This window comes from Phyllobates terribilis, unplaced genomic scaffold (assembly GCF_046119375.1).
Source record: "Phyllobates terribilis strain yellow unplaced genomic scaffold, ASM4611937v1 Scaffold_5__5_contigs__length_657084704, whole genome shotgun sequence".
Taxonomy (NCBI): Eukaryota; Metazoa; Chordata; class Amphibia; order Anura; family Dendrobatidae; genus Phyllobates; species Phyllobates terribilis.
The window spans coordinates 359,442,340-359,454,068 of NW_027362765.1; the positions used below are offsets into that span (position 1 = coordinate 359,442,340).

Consider the following 11,729-nt stretch of genomic DNA (forward strand, 5'->3'; position numbering starts at 1 on the left):
ATCCTATCCTGTGTGATACTGTCTGCTGAGCTGTGTATCTAATCCTCTCCTGTGTGATACTATCTGCTGAATTGTATCTAATCCTATCCTGTGTGATACTGTCTTCTGAGCTGTGTATCTAATCCTCTCCTGTGTGATACTATCTGCTGAATTGTATCTAATCCTATCCTGTGTGATACTGTCTGCTGCACTGTGTATCTAATCCTCTCCTGTGTGATATTGTCTGCTGCACCGTGTATCTAATCCTATCCTGTGTGATACTGTCTGCTGAGCCGTGTATCTAATCCTATCATGTATGATACTGTCTGCTGAGCTGTGTATCTAATCCTCTCCTGTGTGATACTATCTGCTGACATGTATCTAATCCTATCATGTGTGATACTGTCTCCTGAGCTGTGTATCTAATCCTCTCCTGTGTGATACTGTCTGCTGAGCTGTGTATCTAATCCTCTCCTGTGTGATACTATCTGCTGAAATGTATCTAATCCTATCATGTGTGATACTGTCTCCTGAGCTGTGTATCTAATCCTCTCCTGTGTGATACTGTCTGCTGAGCCGTGTATCTAATCCTATCCTGTGTGATACTGTCTCCTGAGCTGTGTATCTAATCCTCTCCTGTGTGATACTGTCTGCTGAGCCGTGTATCTAATCCTATCCTGTGTGATACTGTCTGCTGAGCTGTGTATCTAATCCTATCCTGTGTGATACTGTCTGCTGAGCTGTGTATCTAATCCTCTCCTGTGTGATACTATCTGCTGAATTGTATCAAATCCTATCATGTGTGATACTGTCTGCTGAGCTGTGTATCTAATCCTCTCCTGTGTGATACTATCTGCTGAATTGTATCTAATCCTATCCTGTGTGATACTGTCTGCTGAGCTGTGTATCTAATCCTCTCCTGTGTGATACTATCTGCTGAATTGTATCTAATCCTATCCTGTGTGATACTGTCTGCTGAGCTGTGTATCTAATCCTATCCTGTGTGATACTGTCTGCTGAGCTGTGTATCTAATCCTCTCCTGTGTGATACTGTCTGCTGAGCTGTGTATCTAATCCTCTCCTGTGTGATACTATCTGCTGAAATGTATCTAATCCTATCATGTGTGATACTATCTCCTGAGCTGTGTATCTAATCCTCTCCTGTGTGATACTGTCTGCTGAGCCGTGTATCTAATCCTATCCTGTGTGATACTGTCTCCTGAGCTGTGTATCTAATCCTCTCCTGTGTGATACTATCTGCTGAATTGTATCAAATCCTATCATGTGTGATACTGTCTGCTGAGCTGTGTATCTAATCCTCTCCTGTGTGATACTGTCTGCTGAGCCGTGTATCTAATCCTATCCTGTGTGATACTGTCTGCTGAGCTGTGTATCTAATCCTCTCCTGTGTGATACTATCTGCTGAATTGTATCAAATCCTATCATGTGTGATACTGTCTGCTGAGCTGTGTATCTAATCCTCTCCTGTGTGATACTATCTGCTGAATTGTATCTAATCCTATCCTGTGTGATACTGTCTGCTGAGCTGTGTATCTAATCCTCTCCTGTGTGATACTATCTGCTGAATTGTATCTAATCCTATCCTGTGTGATACTGTCTGCTGAGCCGTGTATCTAATCCTCTCCTGTGTGATACTGTCTGCTGAGCTGTGTATCTAATCCTCTCCTGTGTGATACTGTCTGCTGAGCCGTGCATCTAATCCTCTCCTGTGTGATACTATCTGCTGAATTGTATCTAATCCTATCCTGTGTGATACTGTCTGCTGAGCTGTGTATCTAATCCTCTCCTGTGTGATACTATCTGCTGAATTGTATCTAATCCTATCCTGTGTGATACTGTCTGCTGAGCCGTGCATCTAATCCTCTCCTGTGTGATACTGTCTGCTGCACTGTGTATCTAATCCTCTCCTGTGTGATACTGTCTGCTGAATTGTATCTAATCCTATCATGTGTGATACTGTCTGCTGAGCTGTGTATCTAATCCTCTCCTGTGTGATACTGTCTGCTGAGCTGTGTATCTAATCCTCTCCTGTGTGATACTATCTGCTGAATTGTATCTAATCCTATCATGTGTGATACTGTCTGCCGAGCTGTGTATCTAATCTTCTCCTGTGTGGTACCATCTGCTGAGCTGCATATCTAATCATATCATGTGTGATACTGTCTGCTGAGCTGTATCTAATCCTATCCTGTGTGATACTGCCTGCTGAGCTGTGTATCTAATCCTCTCCTGTGTGATACTGTCTGCTGAGCCATGTATCTAATCCTCTCCTGTCTAATACTGTCTGCTGAGCCGTGTATCTAATCCTATCCTGTGTGATACTGTCTGCTGAGCCGTGTATCTAATCCTCTCCTGTGTGATACTGTCTGCTGAGCTGTGTATCTAATCCTATCCTGTGTGATACTGTCTGCTGAGCTGTGTATCTAATCCTCTCCTGTGTGATACTGTCTGCTGAGCCCTGTATCTAATCCTCTCCTGTGTGATACTGTCTGCTGAGCCCTGTATCTAATCCTCTCCTGTGTGATACTGTCTGTGGAGCTGTGTATCTAATCCTATCCTGTGTGATACTGTCTGCTGAGCCGTGTATCTAATCCTATCCTGTGTGATACTGTCTGCTGAGCCCTGTATCTAATCCTCTCCTGTGTGATACCATCTGATGAGCCGTGTATCTAATCCTATCCTGTATGATACTGTCTGCTGAGCCGTGTATCTAATCCTATCCTGTGTGATACTGTCTGCTGAGCCGTGTATCTAATCCTATCCTGTGTGATACTGTCAGCTGAGCCGTGTATCTAATCCTCTCCTGTGTGATACTATCTGCTGAGCTGTATATCTAATCCTATCCTGTGTGATACTGTCTGCTGAGCCATGTATCTAATCCTATCATGTGTGATACTGTCAGCTGAGCCGTGTATCTAATCCTATCCTGTGTGATACCATCTGCTGAGCTGTATATCTAATCCTATCATGTGTGATACTGTCTGCTGAGCCGTGTATCTAATCCTATCATGTGGGATACTATCTGCTGAGTTGTATCTAATCCTATCCTGTGAGATAGTGTCTTGCAGATTAGATACCCCTGCGGTCTCAGTAGTGATTGGTTGTCCTCTTGTATGTGACAGAATTCGGCTTTTGGTGTCTTTCTTGCACTTTGGGATAATTACAGACATGACACCTAGAAGACATCTGGACTAATAAGGGCCGAGCTTCCATATTGGCAGCTCCTCGCTGTATACAGCCTGGATGTCTCCTGCACATTGTTACATTGTGGAGATTTGTTATTTCTGGAATAGTAAATATTTGTGTCACTGATACCACTGGGAGGTGATGGCCGCTCTCCTGATGTCCTGCCTCTGTTCACACTGCTCCTGTATCCTGCAGTCTCCTCGGCTCATGTCTGATGTCTTGCCTCTGTTCACACTGCTGCTGTATCCTGCAGTCTCCTCGGCTCCTGTCTGATGTCTTGCCTCTGTTCACACTGCTCCTGTATCCTGCAGTCTCCTCGGCTCCTGTCTGATGTCTTGCCTCTGTTCACACTGCTCCTGTATCCTGCAGTCTCCTCGGCTCCTGTCTGATGTCTTGCCTCTGTTCACACTGCTCCTGTATCCTGCAGTCTCCTCGGCTCATGTCTGATGTCCTGCCTCTGTTCACACTGCTCCTGTATCCTGCAGTCTCCTCGGCTCCTGTCTGATGTCTTGCCTCTGTTCACACTGCTCCTGTATCCTGCAGTCTCCTCGGCTCCTGTCTGATGTCTTGCCTCTGTTCACACTGCTCCTGTATCCTGCAGTCTCCTCGGCTCCTGTCTGATGTCTTGCCTCTGTTCACACTGCTCCTGTATCCTGCAGTCTCCTCGGCTCCTGTCTGATGTCTTGCCTCTGTTCACACTGCTCCTGTATCCTGCAGTCTCCTCGGCTCCTGTCTGATGTCTTGCCTCTGTTCACACTGCTCTTGTATCCTGCAGTCTCCTCGGCTCCTGTCTGATGTCTTGCCTCTGTTCACACTGCTCCTGTATCCTGCAGTCTCCTCGGCTCCTGTCTGATGTCTTGCCTCTGTTCACACTGCTCCTGTATCCTGCAGTCTCCGCGGCTCCTGTCTGATGTCTTGCCTCTGTTCACACTGCTCCTGTATCCTGCAGTCTCCTCGGCTCCTGTCTGATGTCTTGCCTCTGTTCACACTGCTCCTGTATCCTGCAGTCTCCTCGGCTCCTGTCTGATGTCTTGCCTCTGTTCACACTGCTCCTGTATCCTGCAGTTTCCCCGGCTCCTGTCTGATGTCTTGCCTCTGTTCACACTGCTTCTGTATCCTGCAGTCTCCTCGGCTCCTGTCTGATGTCTTGCCTCTGTTCAGACTGCTCCTGTATCCTGCAGTCTCCTCGGCTCCTGTCTGATGTCCTACCTCTGTTCACACTGCTCCTGTATCCTGCAGTCTCCTCGGCTACTATCTGATGTCTTGCCTCTGTTCACACTGCTCTTGTATCCTGCAGTCTCCTCGGCTCCTGTCTGATGTCTTGCCTCTGTTCACACTGCTCCTGTATCCTGCAGTCTCCTCAGCTTTTGTCTGATGTCCTGCCTCTGTTCACACTGCTCCTGTATCCTGCAGTCTCCCCGGCTCCTGTCTGATGCCTTGCCTCTGTTCACACTGCTCCTGTATCCTGCAGTCTCCTCGGCTCCTGTCTGATGTCTTGCCTCTGTTCACACTGCTCCGTATCCTGCAGTCTCCCCGGCTCCTGTCTGATGCCTTGCCTCTGTTCACACTGCTCCTGTATCCTGCAGTCTCCTCGGCTCCTGTCTGATGTCCTGCCTCTGTTCACACTGCTCCTGTATCCTGCAGTCTCCTCGGCTCCTGTCTGATGTCCTGCCTCTGTTCACACTGCTCCTGTATCCTGCAGTCTCCCCGGCTCCTGTCTGATGTCTTGCCTCTGTTCACACTGCTCCTGTATCCTGCAGTCTCCTCGGCTCCTGTCTGATGTCTTGCCTCTGTTCATACTGCTCCTGTATCCTGCAGTCTCCCCGGCTCCTGTCTGATGTCTTGCCTCTGTTCACACTGCTCCTGTATCCTGCAGTCTCCTCGGCTCCTGTCTGATGTCTTGCCTCTGTTCACACTGCTCTTGTATCCTGCAGTCTCCTCGGCTCCTGTTTGATGTCTTTCCTCTGTTCACACTGCTCCTGTATCCTGCAGTCTCCTCAGCTTTTGTCTGATGTCCTGCCTCTGTTCACACTGCTCCTGTATCCTGCAGTCTCCCCGGCTCCTGTCTGATGCCTTGCCTCTGTTCACACTGCTCCTGTATCCTGCAGTCTCCTCGGCTCCTGTCTGATGTCTTGCCTCTGTTAACACTGCTCCTGTATCCTGCAGTCTCCCCGGCTCCTGTCTGATGTCCTGCCTCTGTTCACACTGCTCCTGTATCCTGCAGTCTCCTCGGCTCCTGTCTGATGTCCTGCCTCTGTTCACACTGCTCCTGTATCCTGCAGTCTCCTCGGCTCCTGTCTGATGTCCTGCCTTTGTTCACACTGCTCCTGTATCCTGCAGTCTCCCCGGCTCCTGTCTGATGTCTTGCCTCTGTTCACACTGCTCCTGTATCCTGCAGTCTCCTCGGCTCCTGTCTGATGTCCTGCCTCTGTTCACACTGCTCCTGTATCCTGCAGTCTCCTCGGCTCCTGTCTGATGTCTTGCCTCTGTTCACACTGCTCCTGTATCCTGCAGTCTCCTCGGCTCCTGTCTGATGCCTTGCCTCTGTTCACACTGCTCCTGTATCCTGCAGTCTCCTCGGCTCCTGTCTGATGTCTTGCCTCTGTTCACACTGCTCCTGTATCCTGCAGTCTTCCCGGCTCCAGTCTGATGTCTTGCCTCTGTTCACACTGCTCCTGTATCCTGCAGTCTCCTCGGCTCCTGTCTGATGTCTTGCCTCTGTTCACACTGCTCCTGTATCCTGCAGTCTCCTCGGCTCCTGTCTGATGTCTTGCCTCTGTTCACACTGCTCCTGTATCCTGCAGTCTCCTCGGCTCCTGTCTGATGCCTTGCCTCTGTTCACATGGCTCCTGTATCCTGCAGTCTCCTCGGCTCCTGTCTGATGCCTTGCCTCTGTTCACACTGCTCCTGTATCCTGCAGTCTCCTCGGCTCCTGTCTGATGCCTTGCCTCTGTTCACACTGCTCCTGTATCCTGCAGTCTCCCCGGCTCCTGTCTGATGCCTTGCCTCTGTTCACACTGCTCCGGTATCCTGCAGTCTCCTCGGCTCCTGTCTGATGTCTTGCCTCTGTTCACACTGCTCCTGTATCCTGCAGTCTCCTCGGCTCCTGTCTGATGTCTTGCCTCTGTTCACACTGCTCCTGTATCCTGCAGTCTCCTCGGCTCCTGTCTGATGTCTTGCCTCTGTTCACACTGCTCCTGTATCCTGCAGTCTCCCCGGCTCCTGTCTGATGTCTTGCCTCTGTCCACACTGCTCCTGTATCCTGCAGTCTCCTCAGCTCCTGTCTGATGTCTTGCCTCTGTTCACACTGCTCCTGTATCCTGCAGTCTCCTCGGCTCCTGTCTGATGTCCTGCCTCTGTTCACACTGCTCCTGTATCCTGCAGTCTCCTCGGCTCCTGTCTGATGTCCTGCCTCTGTTCACACTGCTCCTGTATCCTGCAGTCTCCTCGGCTCCTGTCTGATGTCCTGCCTCTGTTCACACTGCTCCTGTATCCTGCAGTCTCCTCGGCTCCTGTCTGATGTCTTGCCTCTGTTCACACTGCTCCTGTATCCTGCAGTCTCCTCGGCTCCTGTCTGATGTCCTGCCTCTGTTCACACTGCTCCTGTATCCTGCAGTCTCCTCGGCTCCTATCTGATGTCCTGCCTCTGTTCACACTGCTCCTGTATCCTGCAGTCTCCTCGGCTCCTGTCTGATGTCCTGCCTCTGTTCACACTGCTCCTGTATCCTGCAGTCTCCCCGGCTCCTGTCTGATGTCTTTCCTCTGTTCACACTGCTCCTGTATCCTGCAGTCTCCTCGGCTCCTGTCTGATGTCCTGCCTCTGTTCACACTGCTCCTGTATCCTGCAGTCTCCCCGGCTCCTGTCTGATGTCTTGCCTCTGTTCACACTGCTCCTGTATCCTGCAGTCTCCCCGGCTCCTGTCTGATGTCTTGCCTCTGTTCACACTGCTCCTGTATCCTGCAGTCTCCTCGGCTCCTGTCTGATGCCTTGCCTCTGTTCACACTGCTCCTGTATCCTGCAGTCTCCTCGGCTCCTGTCTGATGTCTTGCCTCTGTTCACACTGCTCCTGTATCCTGCAGTCTCCTCGGCTCCTGTCTGATGTCCTGCCTCTGTTCACACTGCTCCTGTATCCTGCAGTCTCCTCGGCTCCTGTCTGATGTCCTGCCTCTGTTCACACTGCTCCTGTATCCTGCAGTCTCCCCGGCTCCTGTCTGATGTCTTGCCTCTGTTCACACTGCTCCTGTATCCTGCAGTCTCCTCGGCTCCTGTCTGATGTCTTGCCTCTGTTCACACTGCTCCTGTATCCTGCAGTCTCCTCGGCTCCTGTCTGATGTCCTGCCTCTGTTCACACTGCTCCTGTATCCTGCAGTCTCCTCGGCTCCTGTCTGATGTCCTGCCTCTGTTCACACTGCTCCTGTATCCTGCAGTCTCCTCGGCTCCTGTCTGATGTCTTGCCTCTGTTCACACTGCTCCTGTATCCTGCAGTCTCCTCGGCTCCTGTCTGATGTCCTGCCTCTGTTCACACTGCTCCTGTATCCTGCAGTCTCCTCGGCTCCTGTCTGATGTCTTGCCTCTGTTCACACTGCTCCTGTATCCTGCAGTCTCCTCGGCTCCTGTCTGATGTCCTGCCTCTGTTCACACTGCTCCTGTATCCTGCAGTCTCCTCGGCTCCTGTCTGATGTCTTGCCTCTGTTCACACTGCTCCTGTATCCTGCAGTCTCCTCGGCTCCTGTCTGATGTCCTGCCTCTGTTCACACTGCTCCTGTATCCTGCAGTCTCCTCGGCTCCTGTCTGATGTCTTGCCTCTGTTCACACTGCTCCTGTATCCTGCAGTCTCCTCGGCTCCTGTCTGATGTCTTGCCTCTGTTCACACTGCTCCTGTATCCTGCAGTCTCCTCGGCTCCTGTCTGATGTCTTGCCTCTGTTCACACTGCTCCTGTATCCTGCAGTCTCCTCGGCTCCTGTCTGATGTCTTGCCTCTGTTCACACTGCTCCTGTATCCTGCAGTCTCCTCGGCTCCTGTCTGATGTCTTGCCTCTGTTCACACTGCTCCTGTATCCTGCAGTCTCCTCGGCTCCTGTCTGATGTCCTGCCTCTGTTCACACTGCTCCTGTATCCTGCAGTCTCCTCGGCTCCTGTCTGATGTCTTGCCTCTGTTCACAGTGCTCCTGCATCCTGCAGTCTCCTCGGCTCCTGTCTGATGTCTTGCCTCTGTTCACACTGCTCCTGTATCCTGCAGACTGTTCAGCTGTCACTATATTCTGACAGGCAGCAGACAGGATTCTGCACTGGGTCCCGGCAGCTTTTCCTGCACCTCCGTCAGTCTCGGTCCTCATTAACCCTTACATCAGCAGTAGACAAATCGATTGTGAAACTGCTCTAACAGGACATGCTGGGAGTTGTAGTCTCACAATTGCTGGAGACCACTGCCCTGACCAGCCTGCTCCAGATCATGGTCTCTTCACCCAAGTGCTCTGAAAATGTGAACGGTGCCACAAAAAAAAAACAGCGCACAAGGATGCCGTCTATCACAGCCCAAAACCATTCCCCGTCCCTCCGAGTCAGAAGGCCACAGCGAGGGTCAGGGACAAGTGGCCACCTCTAGCCAAAGCCAGGGGAGACCCAATCTTGCTCCCAGCATCTGCCCGGGTTCCCATCCAAGCAAGAACTGGGAGCCATGGACATAGAGAGGAAGAGTCAGGGGCTGCTCCGCCATCCTCTCCGCCACCCCCAGCAGTCAGTCCTGCAGCAGTCACTTACCTCCTGGGAGACTCCTGGCACCGGCTGGTATCCTGACAAGTCCTGGCGAGGATCTGCCCTGATACCTCCCGGCCAGCGCTAATATCTGCCGCACATTGCACTTGGAGTCTGCTCTTTGGACCTTGGCTGCAATCGGTTCAAAGGTGCAAATGTCTGTGTTTGAATATTGCATGATGACGGCAGGGACCTGTGCAGCCTCCGATCGTCCTCGGGTTACAGAACCCTCTCCACATTTGACAGTGTAATTTTGAGGAGGCTGCAGGCAGTCACCAGAGCCAGGGGATTTGCAAGTGAGGATGGGATTGTGAAAAGAGGTGAATTTAACACCTATGTGTCTGGAGCAGTTCTGTAGGTGATTTCTTGCCCCCTGCTCTGGAATTCCATGATAAATGCCTATAAGAGGAGGATGAAGCCGGGATAGGACGTTATATACGATGTTAGCAACCGCTATCAACTAAGACTTCATTCAGACTTCAGTTTTTTCACATATGACAAAAACTGAGTTTTTTTTGTATCTGAAAAAAAAAAAAGTTTCTCCACCTTCTATGTAACAGTCCATTAAAATCAGCCTGCACTCGAACGGCATCCGGGAGCTGTGCGATTTTTTCACAGACCCATTGACTTGCATTGCTGTTTTAGATCTAACACTCAGATCAATATCAGACACGTGACAGCGATTTTGTGTCGACCGCTCATTCTGTGAAAAATCATGGACATGTCAACGGTCCCATCCGCCCTTATAGGTACTAATGCTATCCATGAAAAACACATATAGTAAAAAACGGATGTCTGAATGAGGCCTTAAACTGACGTGCAATACTCACAGGACACTGCCAAACAATGCCAGATAATACTAACATGCCATATAATACTGCCAAACAATGCCAGATAATGCTAACATGCAATGCCATATAATACTGCCAAACATTGCCAGGTAATACTAACATGCAATGCCATATAATACTGCCAAACAATGCCAGATAATACTAACATGCAATGCCATATAATACTGCCAAAAAATGCCAGATAATACTAACATGTAATGCCATATAATACTGCCAAACACTGCCAGATAATACTAACATGCAATGCCATATAATACAGCCAAACAATGCCAGATAATACTAACATACAATGTCATATATAATACTGCCAAACAATGCCAGATAATACTAACATGCAAGGCCATATAATACTGCCAAAAAATGCCAGATAATACTAACATGTAATGCCATATAATACTGCCAAACACTGCCAGATAATACTAACATGCAATTCCATATATTACTGCCAAACAATGCCAGATAATACTAACATGCAATGCCATATAATACTGCCAAACAATGCCAGATAATACTAACATGCAAGGCCATATAATACTGCCAAACAATGCCAGATAATACTAACATGCAATGCCATATATTACTGCCAAACAATGCCAGATAATACTAACATACAATGTCATATATAATACTGCCAAACAATGACAGATAATACTAACAAGCAAAGCCATATAATACTGCCAAACAATGCCAGATAATACTAACATGCAAGGCCATATAATACTGCCAAACAATGCCAGATAATACTAACATGTAATGCCATATAATACAGCAAAACAATGCCAGATAATACTAACATGCAAGGCCATATAATACTGCCAAACAATGCCAGATAATACTAACATGCAATGCCATATAATACTGCCAAACAATGCCAGATAATACTAACATGCAATGCCATATAATACAGCAAAACAATGCCAGATAATACAAACATGCAATGCCATATAATACTGCCAAACAATGCCAGATAATACTAACATGCAATGCCATATATTACTGCCAAACAATGCCAGATAATACTAACATGCAATGCCATATATTACTGCCAAACAATGCCAGATTATACTAACAAACAATGTCATATATAATACTGCCAAACAATGGCAGATAATACTAACATGCAAAGCCATATAATACTGCCAAACAATGCCAGATAATACTAACATTCAATGCCATATAATACTGCCAGACAATGCCAGATAATACTAACATGCAATGCCATATAATACTGCCAAACAATGCCAGATAATACTAACATTCAATGCCATATAATACTGCCAAACAATGCCAGATAATACTAACATTCAATGCCATATAATACTGCCAGACAATGCCAGATAATACTAACATGCAATGCCATATAATACTGCCAAACAATGCCAGATAATACTAACATTCAATGCCATATAATACTGCCAAACAATGCCAGATAATACTAACATTCAATGCCATATAATACTGCCAAACAATGCCAGATAATACTAACTTGCAAAGCCATATAATACTGCCAAACACTGCCAGATAATACTAACATACAATGTCTTATATAATACTGCCAAACACTGACAGATAATACTAGCATGCAATGCCATATAATACTGCCAAACAATGCCAGATAATACTAACATGCAAAGCCATATAATACTGCCAGTCTCCGGTAGACTAAGGGCTGTTTGTGATGTCCGTGATAATCGGTCCGGTGTCGGATCGCAGTGCTCGGGCTGGCAGCGCATCTCCTGACCTGAGCGTGATGGCTTTATCGCGATACATGAAGTTATCACGCTCGGGTCAGGAGATGTGCTGCCAGCCCGAGCATTGTGATCCGACACCGGACCGATTATCACGGACATCTGAAACAGCCCTAGGTCTTCATTCAGACATCTGTGTTGCACATAGATGTTGTATCCATCTCTTTTTAAGGATACAACACGTATCCA

The 11,729-nt window shown here is 48.4% G+C and overlaps 1 protein-coding gene across 1 annotated transcript in view; it reads right to left on the minus strand.

Annotated features, from left to right (window-relative positions):
- The window catches only part of ACSL5 (acyl-CoA synthetase long chain family member 5), a 101,163-nt gene extending 92,029 nt beyond the window's left edge, over positions 1–9,134 (minus strand). Inside the window, exon 1 of the mRNA XM_073684730.1 lies at positions 8,948–9,134. Coding sequence (XP_073540831.1) covers positions 8,948–9,119 — 172 coding nt within the window. The 5' untranslated portion in view covers positions 9,120–9,134. The remainder of the gene's footprint in view (positions 1–8,947) is intronic.
- Between the last annotated feature and the right edge of the window lie 2,595 nt (positions 9,135–11,729).